Source organism: Spermophilus citellus (assembly GCF_964194105.1).
Source record: "Spermophilus citellus genome assembly, chromosome: 5".
Taxonomy (NCBI): domain Eukaryota; kingdom Metazoa; phylum Chordata; class Mammalia; order Rodentia; family Sciuridae; genus Spermophilus; species Spermophilus citellus.
Genome location: NC_138186.1, coordinates 72379538 through 72401815, shown reverse-complemented (window position 1 = coordinate 72401815; position 22278 = coordinate 72379538). Strand labels below are relative to the sequence as shown.

The window sequence follows — 22278 nt, the reverse complement described above, 5'->3', positions numbered from 1 at the left end:
TCATGGCCAAGAATAATATAACAAGTTATTCAAAGTATAATTAAATCCAATTATTCTCAAAAAGAAAAGAGAGAAAATTAATTAAAATTCTACATAAAAGCTGCATTTGATGATCTATCCTAGCCATTCAAGAAGCTGAGGCAGGCCGATCTTAAGTTCCAGACTTCGGCAACTTTGTAAAATCCTGTTTCAAAATTTTTTAAAAAGGACTAGGGATTTAGGTCAGTAGTTAAGTGCCCCTGAGTTCAATCACCAGTACCCCCCACTCTAATTATATAAATAAAAGTGATATTTAATTATTTTAATTAGTGACTTTATAGAAAAGTGTCCTATTTACAATATAGGTGGTTGGTGTTTATCCCTCAAGAGGAATGAAGCTAAAAATCCTGCTCAAGCACTGAGAACTTCACTTTAAACACTTTTATTTATTTGGGCATCAATATCAAGCTGATTTTAAAAAGAAACATGAACATTATCTGAAAGATCTGCTCCACCTCCCTATCCTTATTCTACTGTACCCTACCAATCTTAATAAGTGTAATTTTTAAAAGTAACTTTTTAAAACAAGCTTTCAGAAGCTGCTGCTTCTCTCTCTCTCTTCTCTCTCTCTCTCTCTCTCTCTCTCTCTCTCTCTTTTATTGGTGTGCAGTGAGGAAGCTGAGGCTCTGGCAAAAAGGTTAAAGTTAAGATTCTACAGAACATCAGTGAAAGAAGACCTAAACGTGAGTGAAGGTAAATTGCATCTTCAAAAATATATATTGCAATAGGAAATTTGTTTTATTCTTCTTAATGTCTTTCCTATTGTGTTGTTAGAAAAAAAAATTGAGAACGTTTTCTTTTTGTCACCTAACATTAAGTAAAATTTAAAGACATTCTGCTTCTTTGATTTAAAAAGTCCTTGGTTATTTAATTAATGTCCTTGAAACTTTCCCTATAGCAATTTATAGTGGTACTTTAAGTTTTATCATTATCTTTGAAAATTTAAGTTATAAATATGTGTGTATGTATGTTTTTCATGTATACCTTTTAAAAATTACTGAACTGTTTTAGTACTCCTTGGTAATAGATATTTCATTAGGTAATTACAATGACCTTAATTTGTTTAATAATATTTCCCAGTTTAAGAAAGTGAGATTAGAGAAAGAAAATTATGACTTTTCTCATTCCAGAATTGTCACTTATTAGATTGCAACTAGGTTGTGGCTTCAGTGTTTATTCTGGGTAGTTTCTTCACCTGAAAAACTAGACACTTCTTCAAGTCTGAATCAGTTGGATGATTTTAAATGAATAGCCAAATGTCTACAAATAATATTTCATTTCTTTACTATTATTCTAGTATTATCATTGTTCTCAAATATCCCTCAATTAATTTTTGAAAGTTGAATTTTTAACTAAATGTCAATTTAATTGTATCTTCATTTAGTAAGTATAAAATTATAAGTAATATGAAATAATACATTTATTGGTATAAATCATATTGACTGTGTGTGTGTGTGTGTGTGTGTGTGTTTTCTAGTTTTTAAATACTTGGCTGAAAAATATCTTCAAAAACTCAAACAACAAATAACTGAGGATCCAGAACTAACGCATTCAAGTAGTAACAAAATTGGTAAGTGCTCAGGAAATTTTTCCCCATGCTTATCTGGTATTTATTCTGAATCCATTATTATATTTACTTTTTTTATATATAATGTGCACATTTCTTTTAAAAATGTGATTTAAAAGTGTTAGATTAAAAATTATTAAATTTAAGAGTATCAGATCTCTTGTTAAATTGAGATGTAAATACTTTTTTATAAAGGTCTATCCTTTATATAAAGGAGCTTTATATTACTTGTTCTTTTCATTCTATACTTGTCTTTTCTCTTCCTGACTATCTTGCTTATTAAACCTGTTGATTCTTTTTTCTTTTTTCTTTTTTTTTTTTCTTTTTTTTTTTTTTTTTGGTTACAGGGAATGAACCCAGGGACACTCAGCCACTGAGCCACATTCCCATCCCTTTTTTAGATTTTATTTCGAGACAAGGTCTTGCTGAGTTGCTTAGGGCCTTGCTAAGTTGCTGAGGCTGGCTTTGAACTTGCGATCCTCCTGCCTCAGCCTCCAGAGTCTCTGAAGTTACAGATGTGTGTCACTGTGCAAGGCTATTGTTTTTTCTTTTACATGTTAAATGCTAGCAGAACTTTAGCATTGCCTAAAGAACAAGTGTGTTGTCTTCTCTTTTACAGTAACTGTCGGTGTATGTTGGTTTCCAGGGAGATGAGAGCCAAATGTGCTGGTTCTGAAGTTCTGTGTAGTCTCTTAGGGACTTTGTTATCTACATTCTGTCCTTTTTCCTTGGCTCTGGCTTTTTTTAATTCCATTTTTGTTGCATATATAACTGCCATTGGACATCTCAAATGCCTTGTGAACAAGATAGGACTCTTGCATGAGTGTATAGTTGGTCTGGTCTGCTTGGCCCCCTTCATGTCTCCTTCTAATTCACTGATAGATTCCCTTCACGCCAACATTTAAAGATAGTTTGTCCATTCTCATTCCAGCTTCATGCATCGCTATGCACCCCGTTTGCTGGGTTCTGCGGAGGTCTTTTTCTTTCCTGAGAAGAAAAGCCAGTGCTGCTGCTTCACTTTTGCACATTTTGTTACTTATATTGAGAGTGACCTCTCTTTCCCATCTTTTTTCAAAGAACAATTCATTCTTCAGGGATTACCTAGAAAGCTCTCTCAGCTTTTTATCTGGCTGAAGCCACAGCCTTCATACTTTTCCTCTAACAGAATAGAAATTAAAGTCCAGGGCATTGTCAGATGTCCAGTTCTACTTTCATGTAGTTTTTCGTTCTTTTGAAATTCTGTAGTATGCTATCATATGAATGAATCAAATTTAATTAGTTCTTCCTTTGAACCATCTATGAGATCTTGTCTCTCCTTTCTGACACTTAACATATAATGTCTCTAGCAATACTTATCTGTATTCTGTCTTATCTCACTTATTAAGTTGCAAACTTCTTGTGGGCCAAAATTGGTCATGTTTGTATCCCTGATATTGTTTATTGTCTCTGGCCCAGAGTTTTGTGTATCATACATGCTAAGTAGTTCATAAATTGTGTGTGATTTACATTTTGTGACTAGCATAGTTCAAAATGTGAATTAAAATAGAAAAGGTTTCTGTTTAGTTCATCTCTTCTTATCTACTGTTGCTGTAGACCACTTTTCTGTTGTTTTAGCCAACATAGGAAAAATCTATATTTCACCAGCTTTTACATGGCAATGTTATTATTAACATAAATTCTCACAAGTACTGTTGTTAAATACAGATCAGGTATTCTTGAGGAAGTTATGTGGTATATAATGAATAAGTGAAGTCATTAAAATGATTATATTTGCATATTCTAAATTTTGAAAATAGAAAAAGATGTGTGTAGAAAAAGGCATGTAGTGTATGCTACAATTTGGGTAGAACAGGATAAAAGATATATGTGTGTGTGTGTGTGTTTCTAATTACATCTGCATAAAATATCCCTGGAAGGATACAAAGGAAAACTGCTAACATGTTTGCCTTAGTGAAAGAAAACTGGCAAGGTAGGGTGGTGAAAAGGAACACTTCACTGTGACCTCCTTTGTACCCTGTGTATTCATTTTTTAAATTGTAGGTGGGCTGCTAAAATTTTTCTGTGTTGCCCAGGCTGGCCTTAAACTATCAGTCCTCCTGCCTCAGTATCGAGTGCTGGGACTAACAGTGCACACTGTCCATGCACAACTTTGTATTAAAACATGCATACACACACACACACACACACACACACACACAAATTCAGTACTAAAATACCCATTGACATCTCAATGGATAAAGATAAACAAAATATGTTATCTACATACAATGAAATATTATCCTTAAAAAGCAAGGAAATTCTGTAGTATGCTATCATATGAATGAATCAAAGATATTACACTAAATGAAATAAGCCAGATGCTAAAAAACACAGTATGATTCCATTTATATGAAGTAGTCAAAGTCACAGAGACAAAAAGTAGATTGGTAGTTGCCAGGGGCTGATGGGAGGGAGAATGTCGAGTTATTGTTAATAGGTATAGAGTTTCAGTTTTAAAGACACAAAGATCATGGAGATGGATGGTAGTGATGGTTGTATAATATTATGAATGTTCTTAATAGCACTAAACTGCACACTTAAAAAAGGTTAAGATAGTATATTTTGTTATTTATACTTCATTATAATAAAAACTGAAAATAATTACAAATACTTAAAAATATTCTGATTTACTAATAAGCTGAATGCAACAGGTAACTAGGGTGTATCAATCTCTGTGTTTTCCTTCAATTTATACAGGTGTCTTTAATACATCTGGTGGAAGTCACTCGGGTCAGAATTCAAGTACTCTTAATGGTGGAGATGTCATCAATCTTAGACCTAACAAACAAAGGACCAAGAAAAACAGAAATCCTTTTAGCAGCTGTAGCATACCTTAAAATATTTTAGGGATGAAAAAGTTGAATTATATTGTACACTTCACTAAGAAACACATCCAGCTGTCACAGTATGCTACAAGTGTTTTAGCAATCTTTGTACCTAATGGCTTTCTGAAAGCTGACAGATTTAAACATTGCTCTGCAGTGCTTTTCAGAATGTAGAGTGAGACCTCTGGTGGAAAAATTACTGCCCTGTAATTTTAATTTTTTTTTTTTTTTACATTAGACGAGGCTTCTCCTGTTTTTGAAGGAATGTTATTACGAAATGTCAAAACAGGTTTTGCTGAATTTTAAATGCTGGAAAACATATATGCAATGCCTAAATATATTGGTACAGATTTTAATATGGATAAAGGAAAAGAAAACAAGCATTCTTTTTCTGAAATTGGCCATCTAGCTTTTCTAGATAATAGTGTTGAACCCAAATACTTGGGAAAAATAATGCTGAAAGGCAAACCCTATCTTATCAGACTGCACTAGTATGTATTTTGGCAATGTTACTTGTGCAATATCTAAAAATTAGAATGTGGAAGTGTGCATGCAGATATCTGGTACTGAAGCAAACTGAAGGTATGTGCAGTATTTAAGGGAATGTAGATTTTAATTAATTCATTTGTAAACCATTTACACAATGTGTACGTTTTTATTTTCAAATGAAAAGTTCCTGACATATATTTTGCAAAATGAGCTTAGATTTAAAAATGTGCTTTGTGCCAAAAATATCACCTAATTTTTACAGTGCTTTACTATCAAAATTTTTATTGTTTATAGTGTCTTTTAAAAGCAGTTCTCTGATAGGCAGATAAAAGGGGAATATAAATATTTTTATTGCTAGAGCATCTTCCTGGTATGAGCCTTATTGCAAAATCTTTTCTGTGTGGTCACTGTAAACATGGTGCATTCATGCTGTCATAGGTTAGCCAAGTCCCAAGAAGGTACACTGTTCATGCACGGTCATTCAGGAGGTCCTACGAAGTTTGTGCATCTAGCACCTTTTGCTGCTGACTGAGAACCCAACTTTGAGCTTTTAAGAGTATGCTAACTATTTTTAAAATATGATCTTTAGTCCTAATCTAAGTTAGGGATTTTATAATAACCTGCAACTCTGAAGCATCCTTTTGTTTACATACTTTCATATATTATTTTACCATTATTGCTTAAAAATTTCTATAGCCTTTGGTTTGTTTAGCACTTTCTCAAGAGCTGTCAGCACCACATACAGAATAATAAGAAACAATCTAATATGAAAGGATGTATCAGAGAATAAATTTTGTGACTTGGGACAGTAGCCTTTCAAACAAAGATAATCGCATGAACTCTGTAATCGATTATAATTCTGATTATCATTCATCCGTGGTTATTTTTTAATATATAATTAACCCATTTCAATATATCTCCTTTTTACAGGATTTTAAAATATGCAAAAATTTCTCTTAAATAATGTGTCATGAAATCATTTTCATTGTTTATACTAAATACATGTGTTTTATATATTTTTCTTTTTTTAAGTCTTCCATCTGCACCACCCTCATCCTTTTGTCCAGATTAATATTGAAAACATGTAGAATTTCCTGCGGTATGTCTTGGTTAAGTGATGAAGTATGAATGTTTGCTTTTCATAATATTGAAATAATCTGGCATTATCTATTTCAAAGTAATATAAAAAGTTTATTTTTATGTCATCAGTTGTTACCACTCCCATTGCTGGCAGTGGGACAAGTGTTGGGGGAAAAAACTCAGCTTCTTACAATGATAATCTGCTAAGGAATGCATCTTTTTTACTCTTTAATTTTTGCACAAAAAATATTTGTCAAATAATCTCATGATCTTTATCAGAAGAAAATCTCTTGTTATATAATGTGTTGTAGTTCAATTTCATATTAATTGTGTGGATAAATGTGTGTTACTTCTCTGTATAAAAATTGTAATCTCCAATGATGATTGTAGTTATGTTTGGTTTATCCTTGTTTTTCCTTATGAGAACTGAAGAGACCTAAATTTTTACTTGACATTATTATATTTTACACCTAATCATAATCATTTAAAATAAAAGGTCTGAAAACCAGTGATATGTTAAATAAATTCTCAATTTAATCTTCTAAAACTTTAAAGATTGATATTTTTCCTTTGTGATCCTTTACTCTTTTAAGTAATTTTATTAACTTATCATGAAACTCTGGATACTAAAGAGACACGACTAAGACTCTGGGTTAGCATGCATTTGTGCTCCAGTCTACTTTTATGGGTAATTTTTAGCATACAGACATATAGCTGTGGAACAACTGCCATATTTCAGTTCCTCTGATTTCCTTTTTCAGTCTCTGCCTGTGAATTAAATAGTATGTACAAAATAGTCCATATAAGGCAGTATATTTTAAAAGGTTCTTTTTACCTGTTCAAAATTGGAAGCACATGTGGTTTTTCAGAATAAAGCTTAACAGCATTAAAAAGGACGAGCAACTTTCTTCATTATGGAGTGAAGCTATGTGGTTGTTCCAAAGTTGGCAATGCAGTGAGAAAGAAATCTCAGTAATATGTATTCCATTGCACCTGGGGCTTTAGGGACTGGGACCTTTTTTGAAAATCTTCTAGTGAGGAGTTGTTCTTAGAACCTAATGTTCTAACTTCAAACATTGTACTGTTTTAATGTAAGATATTGTTAGCGTTTTCTTCAAACTTTTGAAATAGTTATTACTTTCTGAAATGTATCATTAGGGTATTTCTCTGAAAACAAAATGAACTGATGTGGTGAAAGCTTGTCTTTCATTGCACAGTCGTTTGATAAACAGGTAGATTTCCTCAGTAATTATGAATATCATGTGTACTTATTGTCACTCTTTAGGCTTTCATATATAAAACTTGTATATCTACATAAAATTGAATTTGTAAACAACAAAAAAATATTTAAAACCCTAGTAGTCTTTAAGATACCCAGTCATCAAACACCTGAGTAACTGGGTAATCTGACTATGATACCCTTTTACCAGCTAGTGCCCCTTTTTGGCTTTCTTTAAGTATCTCTAACAGAATGTTGGTAAATGGTATTTTAAAAATAAAAACTGGATTAAAAGGAAAACTGAACCACTTCTATATTTTTTGTGAGTAATAATACTTTTGTAAATTTAAATGGAAAACCACTTGTATGAATTTGTACTGAGTAGCAGTTATGCCCTCAAGATTAATTTAAAATGTGCTATTTGATTAAAATTTCAGTGGAGATGAATTCCAATAATTAAAAAAAAAACATGCATTTCAAAGCTAGAATTTCATGTGATATGTGTGATGTTATCACCAAGGTGAAACTCAGTAGTAAAAGGTATAATGTAACTTCTTTAAAAATAAAAATAACCTAAAAATAGTTCATACTCCTGATAATGGATCAGTATGGAATATATTCATTTTGTTATTGGTTATTTAATGCAACTTAGTAGCACCATGGCACATAGATGTTTCTTCTAGCATTTTAGCAACTTTTATTTTGTCTTGTTCTGAGGCTTTTAGTCCTCCAAATAACACATTTACTTTGTCTTGTGGTATAAAATAACCATATAGTTCTAATTGATTTCACAAGTTTTTTTCCACATGTGAGCATGTGGTATCTCTTACACATAAAAGCTTGAAGGAGCCTTGTAACCCAGATTTTTCAGTTGCCAAGGGCAGGATTCTTGTTAAAGGAAATGCTCCTGGGCCCTCTGCTGGTAAGAGATGGAGTTGGGCGCTCAGGCTACGTCTTGCAGGGATGCTTATTAACCAGTAGTACTGTGCCTGTTTTCTGTTTTATCCATTTTCCTTTGGCTTCTTTGGTGTGAGTACACACACACAAATACAGAGGTGGCTGAGCCTACATTTACTCACACCTTTGTTGCCTTTTCTTTCCCAAGATTCTTAGCTCTTTTACCTTATTTTGTGTCTTTGGGTAATTGTAAAATTCTGCCTTCAGAGACAGCATTTTCACATATATGAAATGTGTCCACATTTATCAGTCAGTCATTTAAAGGGTATAAATACATTAAACAGAATTTCATTAGTTGTTAACCTCTTTAGGGCAGATTTTAAGCACTCTGGTCAATGCTAGACTGAGCTGCATCAACAGGGTATCATGCCTGCACTCAAGTGTTTGTCCTTGTGCATCATACTTGACTAATGTTTCATTAAATGAAAAGGAAGAGCCCATTCACAGGATTCCATGTGTCCTAGAGAATCCAATAGTGGAAGGGCTGAGGCTGTAGCTCAGTGGTAAAGTGCTTGCCTCGTATGTGTGAGGCACTGGGTTCAATCCTCAGCACCACATAAAAATAAATAAAGATACTGTGTGTTCATCTACAACTAAATAATTTTTTTTTTTTAAGAGAGAGTCCATCAGTGGAAAGGCAAAGGCCATTGGAAACCTCAAGTTCAAATTCATTGCTGTTAAAGGTCCCCTTGCCACTTAAAAGCACTAGGAACTTTTTCAATATCAGAGTCCCTAAATTAAAACACCACAAAGCTCAGTTCTATATTTGCCATACTTAACTAGGTGGATTTTCACTTTGTCCTCAGTTGATGAATTTGAGTTAACGTCTCCTTTGCAGGTCAGTTTGCTAGCTACCATACTTCAGAAAGCCTATCGTTAAAAATGAAGGCAGAAAGCAGGCTTTATGGAGAAGCCTTGGGACAGACAGGGATGGAAATAAGACAAAGAGCTGTCCTCAAATTGCATGTTACATTCTTAAATTGTGTTGGATTGTGATAAGTCAAAACATACTCTAAATGTCCTTCAAGTCTATTATCTATCATTATCTATCATGTGGCTCATGTAGCAAAGAATACAAGTCAAGGAAGCATGACAACAATATTTTGTGAAGGAAAAAGTCCTGGACTGATATGGAGTGAATGGAATGGGAGGGTAGAGGGCGGGGGGTACCACCCAGAGGGGAAAGGGCTTTCCAAAACTGACAACACTAGAGAATCTGAGGAAAACTTGATCATCCCGTTCTTAATTTTCAAAAAGCTGCTAAAAAACAAGGTGGCACAATTTTTTTTTTCATCTGTGCAACCTGATGACAGCAACTCAGAATCCATTTACAAACCAAGAACTATTGCCACAGATAGAATTAACATTTCCCCAAAATAGAAAGACTTAAATGAGCAAATGGCAAAGATCAACTATGAATGTCCTGAGTATATCTAACTTGGCATCTTTTTTTTTTTTAACCCCTACCCCCAACTAACTTGGCATCTTTTGTACAGAAAATTCTGCTCAATGTTGTTTGCACTGAGGAATATAGATATATAAAATCAATCTGAATATTTTTTGTGATTACCTATATTCTAATAGAAATTGAATTGAAGTATTTGTTTCACAGTATTTGGGGAAGTTGTGCTCAAAAGCACTAGTTAATTTTAACAAAGTTGTGCTGTACTTCATTTATAAAAGAAGGATCAATACATTAATCAGCCTTGTTAGTAAGCAAGATGCAAATTAAATTCAGGTGTTTTAAGTCTACAACTAGAAAAATTTAAGGCTCAATGCTAGAATTTCAGTGAAATAACTAACTACACTTTAATTACTGAAGACAGACATATTTCTGAATTCTTTGTATAAAAGTTCTCAATTTATAAATATGTGTTAGGCCATGAAAATCTATATACCCTTTGACCCAATAAATCCACCTGCTGAGAATTTGTACAAAAATCAGAAACAAAGGATAAAGCTTAGTTGAGTTGCAGTAATAGCAACAAGTTGGACCACTACACAAAATAGAGCTTTTGAAACTGCAATTAAGCAGCCTTTATAGTGGCTTAAAGGAAGAAAAAAATAAAAGGCAAGGTTCAACACTGAAATTTTAGACAACTAATGCATTTGAGAGATCAAGTGGATATATAATTGTTCAACTGTTGCAAAATTAAAGCTGCTTTTTCTCATGTTGCCATGTATATACAAAATACATTCATACCGTGAGATGCACAAATCTTAAAAACAAAATAATCATGTAAATGCAGGTAAAGGTCCTTATGTTGTGATTCCTTTTATCCCTCTAAGCACAGTATTTAGTACTTGAGTGTATTGCGTGTGTGTATGTGGGGTGTGTGTGTACGTGCATGCACATGTGTGTACTGTTAGGGTAAGGAATTTCTAGCTAACTAAATGCTCATGTGCCTATGTGTTTACATGCCAGACAAAGTCCAGGAATGCTTTAACCCCGCTGACTACATTTTTTTCTACATACTATGTATTCATTCATCCACAAAATAGTAAAATATATAGTGCTAGATCCTAGTACAAGATAAGAATTCAATCTAAAAACTTCTAGATAATTAAAATACTTTAAATTTTAATTATTATTTGCAAAAATGTTAACACTGGAGTATTTTCCTCATCTGAAACAACTGTATCAAGTAAGTGGTTATACCTGACAAAGAACTAAAATAGCATCTCATTATTTTTATATCATCATTTGTAGGTATCCTTAGGTTTCAAAACTACTTAAATTTGCTTTCAGCATTTTGTTGCAGAGTTTTAGAACCAGCTCCTTTAGAATGCTCCAATAGCTTGATGGCCTTGTCAGAATTTTCAATATTTCTAAGCAGAGTCTCTAATCTTCTCTTAATTTTCTTCTGATCTTCAAGAGCACAGCCAATTACTATAGATTGAAATTTTTGATCAACAGGCCCAGGTGGCACCTCAGACAAACATGCACTGTAGAGTGACATTAAATGATTCTTGGCATTTCCCAAATCATCCAGAAACTTATTGACCACCTCATCTATAATCCTTGTGGCATGCTTTAGGGATTCTTGCTGTTGGGGATTTCTAATTGTTTCTACTGAAACTTCAACGGTGAGGGTTCGTCCCATCAAACGGTTTGCAGTCAGATTTAATTCTTCTCTTTCTCCTAAACATAAAAAGTTTTGAAATATCAATCAATATGGGACACAGCTTATTCATGTCAAGAACACTAAGGCATTCATTTATGGCTAGATTTATTTTCTATAAGAACTTGTGCTGTGAAAATTTTAAGGTGAAGACTAAAACTACAGCATGTAAGATTAACAGACGAAATACTAGAGGTCGCAGAATACCTTCCTCTGAAAATTTGTGACAGTGTACCAAATGATTTTTCAGGTTCACATGTCTGCACAAGTGTGTGCAGGTTTGTGTCTGAGATGAAGAACAATCACATCATTGTAAGCAAGGAGCATAACTAGGGTTTGTGCTGGGTAGAGCTGTGGTGATGAGACTGTCCCCTATGAGAGTGTGCAGGTGTGGCCAAGGAGTCAGAGCCATGACAGTAGAGAATAAGCTGGCCTCAAAACCAAGCACTGACTTCATCCCCTCCAGGCAGTCTGAGGAAGATCAGAGGTCCCGAATCGTGACTGGCACAAGGAGGCAATGATGGTAAACAGGGCTCTGTCAACAGTGCACTATATGAAAAAGCCCATGATCTCTTCTTTGTCCTATAACCTCATTCCTAACTCATGACCTTGGGCCACAATAATGAAGAGAAAAACTAGATCATGACCCACTGTGGATGTTTACCAGTTTGGATATGAAGTTAAGCTTACTGTTATGACCCACTGGCTTTCCCTGTGGAGCACCAAAGGAGCCCAGTTGGGAATCCAATGCCAAGGGAAGAACACCCCAGGGCCCTATTCCTCCACAGGCAGTGGCGTTCTTCAAATGAAGAGGACAGCACATCAGTGTCTTCTTTTGGTCCTGTAATTTACCTTTCCTCTGAATTTTCTCTATTTCCTCTCTAACTTACACCTCAATTCATCTCTTTTTTGCTCTCCTCTGCCTCCACTTTCCCCTTTATTCTCTGCTTTATCCTCTGCTTTTCCGAGTCCAGGAACTTGGAAAAATTGAAGTTAAGAGTGTGAACCTGACAGGAGACACATGGCCTTAAGGCTTGGGCCCCACTCTTCCAGAGCTTTCAGGCCTTTTCCAGATCTGGGGTAGGCAGCACATAGGAACAATGATCTCTACATAAGTGGCTGCTGTAATTGACAGCCACAGCTGCTCCATGTAGCTCACGTGAAATGCTGAAGCCTAGTGTACGCATACCAGAAGTCAGACAAAAACTGGCCCATGCTTATCACAAATCCCCTAAAGCAGTGTAAGAGAGGAGCCCCCTTCTGTGGAAATGGCTCACCGTCACTGATCTGCCTCATGTCCTGGCTATTTTGGATACTGTGGATCATTTCCAAGAGGATTTCTTTCTCTTGCTCAACAGCAGTTGCTGCTTCTCTTAAAGCTTCAACCCTATGTAAATTGGGAAAACAGAACAGTCATTAATTATATGGACGGTGTTCTTTTTATTAATTTTCTTCATTTTCTCATTCAATCCAAGTCAGTCTTAAAGATCATTAGGAATGTATTTTAAAATTTCTTTAGACCTTTTTAAACATATCATTTTTCTACTTTTTTTAATTCACTTACTTCACTCCCACTTTCATCTCTGCCCATAGAACAATTATTCTATTTGTTGTTTCTCTGTTATTACAAAATCTGTATTATTTGTATATTTGCATATTTTAAATTTATACCTTATCCCATTTTTAAAATTTCCATTTTGTTCAGAATCATCCAGGATTTGGGGTGTATGTCTAAGCAGTAGCTTCTAATTACTGCATATGTATAAACATCTGATGTTGTCTGTCCATTCCCAGAGATGGGCACTCAGAATGTCTACCATCTTCTCATTAAGGCAATAACACTTAAAGTTGACAACATGTCCCCTATGGGCCTGAGAATTTGCATATTAATTTCTGGTTGGCAACAGACACTGCAATACCTGCTTTCATCTTGTCATATTCACATATTCACCTAGTCTGGGATTGCCTTCACTTGAGATCCTGGGTTTTTTTTTTTTTTCTTTTTCTGAGATGCTAAGCTGCTCAGGTTGGTCTCAAACTCAAAAGCCTCTTGCCTCAGCCTCCCCAACAGCTGGGATTTTACACATATGCCACAATGCCCAGTTATGAGGTCCTTATGATGATGGGATGGGTTAGTCTCTCATTTGTGGTTTATGCTTTAAAGTTTTGTTTAAGGCCTTTCCCACCCCTAGGTCATAAGATATTTTGCTCCATTAAGTTCATAGTTTTATCTTTCTCATGTTTATTTAATCCACTAGAACCCATTCTTATATGTGGTTACATAAATATTTTATTTTTATCCAAATAATGAGACATTTCCCCCCAAATTATTTACCACACAATTGATCTTTCCCTACAATTTGTGTTATTTCTGAAATCTGTATTCCATATATTAGTATATTTAACTGTTTTTATACCAACACCCATTTAAATTTTTTTAATTATACATGGACGCAATATCTTTATTTTATGTATTTTTTATGTATTTATTTTTATGTGGTGCTGAAAATTGAACCCAGTACCTCACATGTGTGAGGCAAGCACTCTGCTACTGAGCCATAACCCCAGTCTTGCATTTTGCCTTAATATTTGGTAGAGTAGCCTCCCCCAACTGCCCAATTTTCTTTAAAGATAACTTAGCTATTTAATGGGAACTTTTTCCATTGTACAAACTGTTCAGTAAGTTTATTGGGTTCTAAAAAAAATTGGGAGAAATTTGACATCTTTATAATAAGAGTCATTTCACTCAGGGGTATGATACATCTCTTCATTTAGATCTTCTATATTCTTTATTAGAGTTTTGAAAAATTCTCCATAGTAGCCTTGTGGACTCTTGAGTGTTCTAGATACATTGTAGATATAGTTGATGTTGTGGATAACTCCAATTACATTTCTAATCAATGACTGTTAGTTCAAAAAATGCTGTTTTTGTAGGTTCAAGATTGTAACTGGAATCCTTGATTTATACTGATTAATTTTAATGGTGTCTCTGTTGATTCTCTTGGTTCTTCTAGGATGATGATCATATCATTGGCGGAAAAAAAAAAAAAAAGACCGCTTGTGTCTTCTCCTTTCCAATCCAAATAGCTCTTGTTTTTTCCTTTGTAGTACTAAGGTCCTCTGGTATTATATGAAATGGTGGTGGTGTTGGGAGCATCTTTTGTCTTTTTCATAGATTTAAAGGCAAGCTTTGGTAGGTTTTTGGTATGAAGCCCTGATCAAACTATAGAAGCACTCTTTCTTCACCCCCTTCAACTAGACACACATGCCTCCTTCACTATACAAACACAAGAACACGCCCATTCACTAAAAAACTAGGTGGTAGAATTATGAAAGCAGGAAGAAAAAAATGACATGCTGCATAATTAAAAGTTGTCTGACATTTGCTTTTGAAAGGTTACGGTAACTAAGGTACCAAATCTTGTAAAATGACAGTGTCAGACTTATCCTCAGAATTTGGATGATCCTAGAAATACAGGATCATGGGAGATCTAAGCTAGATTGTGCCTAACGTGGGCACAGAAGGAACAACTCACCAATGTTTGGGCATGTCAATTCTGTGAAAGGATCCCTCACCTCTCACCCCAGCTCCGAACATGCTTTTTTTCCATCCACTCACCCACCTGTTATACCCCAAAATAGCACTGAAAGGCTGTATAACCACAGCATGGTTATTCTTCAAGATATTAAATATGTGTAGGATTCTGTGTTTATAGGAACCAGTAAAAGCAAAGAGCTGGTAAGAATCTTATGTGACAAATCTGGCTGGAAGACACAATCAAATATAATATTCCATAAAGTGGTAATAATGCAGTATCAGGCCCTCTTCCTGCACCACTCACCATTTATTCAAATATTTTACAAAGTCTCACAGATATACGTGAAAGAGACTGAGTAGCCACTAATGAGATATTTATACTAAAAACACCATGACTAATATTTAGATAACTGACACAAAAGAATCATGTGATTGGTAAATGAGAATAATAATTTTTTTTAACACTCCTGAGTTTGTATTCACATGTAAGATGATAAAGACAGAATTGAATGCTACAAGGCAGGCTGTACATACAATAGTGAGTTTGTGGAATTGTTAACAGATTAAAAGAAAAATGTAGAAAAAATGTAAATATGTCATATAAAGAGAAATTTTATCAATGAATAAGACCAAATGAAATCAGCTAGAACTCGATTTATGGGGGATTTTTTTTTTCCCCATAAAACTTCTTTATACAGAACAGAAAGTGCCAGGGCCTTTTCCTCGCAAAAAACAGATTTGATCTTTAAAGAACTTCTTGTACCTTTTCCCTTTCAAGGCAAAAATAAACTGCCATTCTTCACAATGTGGATTCCAGGGGTGTTGGCACCAGGGGCTTTTTACTTTTTACTCTTCCTTCTTCCTGCCACCTTCTCTCCCCCACCCTTAGACCCTTATCTACTAGGTGATCTTTTTCAAAACCCAAAGCCCCTTTGACAGGAACTGTTTCCTTAACAACTCCTCCTTCCTGCCCCTTGAGGTAATTAACACCTTTGGCATTGTTCATCTGTGTAGTGTAGTAGTAGCAGTAGTATTTGTACTGTTTATCAGCTAGTATAGATTTGTCTATAGCTTTTTCATTAATTCCAGAAAATTCTTAGCTATTGTATCCTTGAATATTCCTGTCTCCCTTTCAATTATTTTCTTCTGGAACTCTGGTTTCATCTCACTTGGGCCACCTCACTTTTTCCTTCATGCTTTTAGTATCTCATCTGACAACACTTCTCTTGGCGGCAAAGGGCAGTTCTGTATTTACTAACAGATCTTGGAAGCAGCTACATGTCCAAATTGGGAAAGAACTTATCCTCACATCAAGGCTGGTCTGGGCTGTGCTCTTGGAAAACTCTCCATGTTAAATCACAACTAAGCAGGCTCTCCCACCCCCCTTCAACCCTAATCCTGGGGATTGAACCCAGGGGTGCTCTACCATCCCAGCTTTTTTTTTTTTAATATTTATTTTTTAGTTTTAGGTGGACACAATATCCTTATTTTATATTTATGTGGTGCTGAGGACCAAACTCAATGCCTCATGCATGCTAGGCGAGCACTCTACCACTGAGCTACAACCTCAGCCCCCAAGCTTTCTTTTACTGAGACGGGGTCTTGCTAAGTTACGGAGACTGGCCTTGTACTTACAATCCTCCTGCCTCAACCTCCAAAATCACTGGGATTACAGGTTGCCCCACTGAAATGGGCTTCTAAGCAGGCTTTACATACAAACAAAAGCAAGCCCCACTTTCATCAGAATATTACTGAGGACAAAACTGGAGTGTATGCAACCTAAGGTAGTCCCCAGGTCTTGGGCACCATACAAAATTTCTGCAGCTTAGGTATCAAGAAGACAAATTGGTGGGAGACTTGGGAAAGGTGCAAACCTAACCTGGAGCTACTGATACATTAGCTAATAAAGTGTGCAGTGAAAACTGTCTTGTGCTGCCACTTTCTGGCTATATGGCTTTGAGTACTTATTCACTCTTGGCTACAATTCCCTCACCTATGAAAAAGGGATAATGAGGAGATGGTGGCTAACTAAATAAAGTAAAGAGGTGATGAGTTTAATGCAGTGACTGGTGCAGTGATTTAAAAAAAATATATATATATATATATTTTTTTTTTCATATGTATGATGTGCTTAGAATTGGTGCTGGCATACATCAGCTTCACAGCAGTTATTATGTACTTACCATCACCACAAACTCATTTATTAATAACAAGAATTTGTGTTTTCATCAAATGGAGGGAAAATGGGAAATGCTCACATTATGGATTTATCTGAAAGAAATAATTTCCAAAACAGTATCTTATTTGATACTCCTGCATTTTAAAAAACTGCAACAATATTCCCTTAATATTTTGGGCAATGTGAAAAAATTGAAGGGTTTTTCTAATCATTAAAATAGTAAAGTTTGGGGCTGGGGATGTGGCTCAAGCGATAGCGCGCTCGCCTGGCATGCGTGTGGCCCGGGTTCAATCCTCAGCACCACATACAAAGATGTTGTGTCTGCCGAAAACTAAAAAATAAATATTAAAATTCTCTCTCTCTAAAAAAAAAAATATATTAAAGTTTGGGCTGGGACTATAACCTAGCACAGTGAGGGACTGAGTTTGAGCCCCAGCACCACATAAAAATAAATAAATAAATAAATAAGATAAAGGCATTATATTCATCTACAACTAAAAATATACTTTTTTAACATTAAAGTTCATTCACTATCAAGATACTGGTATAAAAAAGGGATGGGTATTTTCCTGTTAATAGCTACTCAGCAGTAACGAGGCCTCAGGCAAGCCATTTAATCCCTCTAGACCTTAGTTCCCTCATTTCTAAGAGATAATAATATGTGCCCTCCTCCTACCTCAAAGGTTTCTAAGTTTTCAATGACAATTTTTATGGAAGGTGTTCTTTTAAATTATAGGCTGTTATGCAGAATTAACTATGATGTTATCTTGCTTTTTGAGTCCTGGAACATTTCACACACCATGACAGACTGAGAATCTTTAAGCCACAGGAATGATACACTTCATCTCCTGCCCAACCCTTCATTTCCCAGCTGTGCCCACAGCTGATGTGACAAAGGAAGGAATGACTATGATTAGTTTGGGGGAATGTGACAAAAGCCAATCTCCCTATTTCCCCTCTGCCAGTCTCTAACACCCATCCCCTAAACATTTTCCTTTTCTCCCTGGGCCTTCTAGGAGTCACTACGCCTGTCACACAGTGGGTATTTAGTGTTTACTGAATGGAAGTTTAATATAATTTTCATCTTTTTTTAGTAAAATCATATATCCATTCATACAACCAACCCAACATTATGGAACAGGACATATTTAAGAAAATTCAGGCACAAAGTGTTAGAGCCTGGAGAGCCAGTCTTCCAGTGTTCAAATTTTAAGTCCACTACTCTTTAGCTGTGTGGCTTTAGACAAGTCATCTATGTGTTAGCCTCAATTTCTCATCTGTAGATTGGAGATAATAGCATGGGGCATTATATATAGATATTTAGACAGTGCTCATTAAATGAGTAAATGTTAACATATTACTTCTAAGTTATTATTACTGTTAGAAATAACAATAATAAGCAGGGTGTCTTGAGCCACAGGCAAATGTGAACTCCAGATTCCACAGAATTGGTTTATTAAGAGGAAGCAGGGGCTGGGGATGTGGCTCAAGTGGTGGCGCGCTCGCCTGGCATGCGTGCGGCCCGGGTTCGATTCTCAGCACCACATACCAACAAAGATGTTGTGTCCGCCGAGAACTAAAAAATAAATATTAAAAATTCTCTCTCTCTCTCTCCTCTCTCACTCTCTCTTAAAAAAAAAAAAAAAGAGGAAGCAGTAAAGGAGATGAACTGACGGGGGAAAAAAGATTTTTAAAGGCTAGTGTAATAAAATATTAGAAACCAATGGCAAGTTTTAAGTCTGTAGACCATGGCCAAACAATTTAAGGCATTTTAAACATCTTATAGGCCAGTTTATACCCCAAGTCATAGAGCATTTGGTATAATCCTGTTTTTAGTTTCATAGATGGAAGAAGTTTCTTCTACAACCAGCAGAATCAGTGTGGATGAGGAATTAGGTACAGACTACACTGTTTACCCAGCCTACTACTTTAAAGTCATAATCAATATGAAATCAAAGTAGAAAAGCAAAATTACATTTAAGTTTCATGTGTTTTTCTAAAAGTCAATCTCCCCCTGGGCACAAGTCTAGTTTTTAATAGTGTAGGGGTCTGTGACACTGCCCTTATAGCTTCAAAAAGAGAAAAAAGAATTAATGGGAGCAGCATTAGCATTTTTCCGTTTTTGCTTACCTTCTGAAATACTTCTTTACTTTTTAGTATTACTTTTTTAAAGGAAGAATAAAAAATTCCTTAAAATGGACAATTAGACACATATATTAATTAGGTTTTCCTCTTTGGTGCAAGTGTTAAGCAAGTTATTTTCATTAATTAAACATTAGAATATAATAATACTCAAAATCAGAGGTTTGCTTTTAAAAAGAAGCACTTGAGTACTTTTGTACTTACCACATACATGGGAGGCATTAATTCAAGTTTGAGTACAATGACTCAGCTTGAAGCAAAGAGGCAAAAACATCCTCCTCAAGGCTTTAAGAAAAAGTTTTCTTTCTGACTATCCAAGAGAGACTGAAATGATTGAGAATATTCTCAAAGATCTAAAGACTGTGGATCACTGCTACAAGAAAAGAACTATTCCTCAGAGGGCTTTTTATCAGTAGCTGGGGCCACTGATCTGTAGTTCCCCAATTTTGCTCCACTTTCTCTGCCAGTTGAGCTGGTGAGTTGATATTTTTGTGAGATCCCTTAAACAGCATTACCTCTCCCTTCCATTTGTCTCATTCTGAGCAGATCCCCAGAACCAGGTGCAGGGCCCTAGTTTCTCTATCTGGTGCAGTTCATAAAAATGCTGTGGGTGGAAAATTTCTCACTTTCTAGCACTTTTCTCCCAGTAGTAACAAATACCTAAAATGCCAGGAGATAATGTGGTTATTAATGTGTTATGTGGGGTGTTTTGGCTTATGATTACAGGGAGATAAAGACACAGGCAAGTGCTTCTTAAGCTTTCTGGCTCACATTCTCCTATCTTTATCCAGAACCTGGCAAAAAAACTATGCAGTTTCAGGAGACTGCAGGCGCCTTAGCAAGATTTTCATTATTTATACCTGCGTACAATAAAAATTTACACAATGGAGCTGGGATTGTGGCTCAGAGGGAGAGCTTTTGCCTTGCATTCGTGAGGCACTGGGTTCAATCCTCAACACCTCAACACCACATAAAAATAAAGATATTGTGTCCACCTATAACTAAAAAATAATAAAAAATATTTAAAAAAATTTACACAGTAATTTCAGCGATATTTACAGGATGTTTAAAAACGTTCACATTAAGTACATAAAATTTGGCAAACACAGTTAAAGAAAAATGTTTTCAAAATTTACTAATACTCAATTATTTAGAAAATTCTAACCAATGAAATAAAGAAATTCTATACAAGTCTGATTTCTTAGTAAAACCATAAGCAGGTGAAGAGACTACCTTTTCACACTTTTAGGCCAAGGACTGGCACTTTAAAGGTGTGAGCAGTATCTTCCATGCTAGGAGGTGCTCAATAAATACTGAGACTAAGGGACTGGCAGAGTACCATACAGGAGGTTAGGGGAGTACAAGCCAACTGCGTTCATCCCTTGGTTTATCTCACCCCTCTCTAACTCTGGCTCTAGAGGGGATTCCTGGACCCCCCCAACTCACCTTTCTTTTTTGCTGTCAAGTGTTTTAGAGCAAAAAAAACCCTCATAGCACACCAGGAGCCACTAGAAACTGCTGCCTCCTTTAAAAGTGCATAATTGGGAAAGAGTTAAGCTTAAGGAAGCTGGGACCACGCAGAAGGTTCTAGAAGTTCTATAGACCCAAGGTGCCATCTTAATCCCTAGTGATGTCACCATCTCTTCTGATTTTTCTGCGCTCCCAAACGCACGCCCAGGTGTTTTAGTGAGAACGTGGCCACCGCGCTCACAGGTTTAATTGAATCGGATGCATTTTTCTCTCCGACCAGGGGAGGAATATCCGCTGCGAAACAAACTGCATCCTCTCCACCCACAACAAATCGCCACAAGCAACCCGTCCCGCCGCAGCCTGCCCGGGACTGGGCCCGGGACGCCCGCGGCCTCTGCCCGCGCCGCCCGCGAGGGCTCGGCGGCTCACCTGAGCTCCAGCTGGTCTAGACTCTCCAGCAGGCGGCTGGAGCGGTCGGCCATGGAGGAGGAGCGGCAGAAGCGCCCCTCGTTGGCTTTGGCGTTGATCTTCGCCTGAGCCATCTGAGCCTCCGAGGCGGGGCGGCAGAGAGGTCACCGGCCTCTCAGGCGGTGGCGAGCAGAGCGCTCCCGGGGCCGCGGGCGTCGCCGTCACCGCGCGGGGCGCCCGCCTCCCGCTGACGCCCGTGGGGGCGGCCCGGGCGGACGCGCCGACTCCGCCGCTGCCGCGTGGCCAAAGAAGGACAGGCGCACCGCCTGCGGCAAGGGTACGAGTCGGGGAGGGGGCTCGCCGAGGGGCCGGTGGGGCCCGGGGCCTCAGACGCCGCCAGGCCGCCGCAGAAAGGGGAGGTCCTGAGCTGGCGGCTGCCTCCCCCAGCGGACTCGGGCCGCGCAACCCTAAACCGGGGCGGGGGGCACCCCTGAACACCCAGCCTAGCTTGTGGCCCCGACTTTCCGTGCAGCCTGAAAGGATATCCGCCTGCGAAGGTACCTAACGGCAGACAGGCAGGAGCTGCACTGCCCACTAATGGCTTCATTTGTTCTCCAGTACCCACATTCACAGCCAGAACAAAACCCACTGGATCCTTTGATATGTGGAAAAAAGGTCCCTCTGTGAAACAGAAGGTCTCTACACCGCTGGCAGTTTACACTGGCCTAACAAGTTGGGTTACCATTTTCCTGAGATGAGAAAAATGAAAGCCTGGACAACACTGAGGCAAAGTTAAAGAAAAAGCTACCACATCTTTCCCTGTCTACATGTGGGAAATAAGGTGAACTGACTCCACTTCCACCCTAACGAAGGGATTTTTTAGTGACTTTGTTTTTCTTATTGAAAAAACTATCTGTTAGTATTTGAGTGGAAATAATCGGTATTGATTAGTTAAGCCACTTCACATCCAACTTAAGTCTCCTGTTAACAATATAAAGATGCAGTAGGCCCTTAGGTCAGATGCTTAGAGGTCAGTAAAGGACCGACTAGGGCTAGGAATAAAAAGATAAAAGAATAAAAAGATTTTTTATTTAAAAAATTGTGCTTTAGTTCCCTCTTATGATAGTTCTGTGCCGCATACTACGGAGATGAAAATGTACAGGGCACAGAAAATAATAAATAATAAATCTTTGAAGCTGAATCA

At 36.8% G+C, this 22278-nt stretch overlaps 2 protein-coding genes across 6 annotated transcripts in view; one reads left to right on the top strand and one right to left on the bottom strand.

The window, feature by feature from the left end:
- RAB23 (RAB23, member RAS oncogene family) overlaps positions 1 to 4916 on the top strand; it is a 30096-nt gene extending 25180 nt beyond the window's left edge. For all 5 annotated transcript variants that reach the window (XM_081294433.1, XM_081294430.1, XM_081294431.1 and 2 more), the window contains 3 exons: positions 650 to 732; positions 1517 to 1609; positions 4343 to 4916. In XM_081294433.1, the coding sequence (XP_081150559.1) occupies positions 650 to 732; positions 1517 to 1609; positions 4343 to 4482 (316 nt within the window). In that variant the 3' untranslated portion in view covers positions 4483 to 4916. The remainder of the gene's footprint in view (positions 1 to 649; positions 733 to 1516; positions 1610 to 4342) is intronic.
- Positions 4917 to 10772: 5856 nt separating this feature from the next.
- On the bottom strand, positions 10773 to 21360 carry BAG2 (BAG cochaperone 2). The gene is made up of 3 exons (XM_081294435.1): positions 21096 to 21360; positions 12615 to 12724; positions 10773 to 11357 (listed from the first exon to the last, which is right to left on the bottom strand). Exons 1-3 carry the CDS (start codon positions 21206 to 21208, stop codon positions 10945 to 10947), a joined length of 636 nt encoding a protein of 211 aa, XP_081150561.1. The 5' UTR covers positions 21209 to 21360; the 3' UTR covers positions 10773 to 10944.
- Between the last annotated feature and the right edge of the window lie 918 nt (positions 21361 to 22278).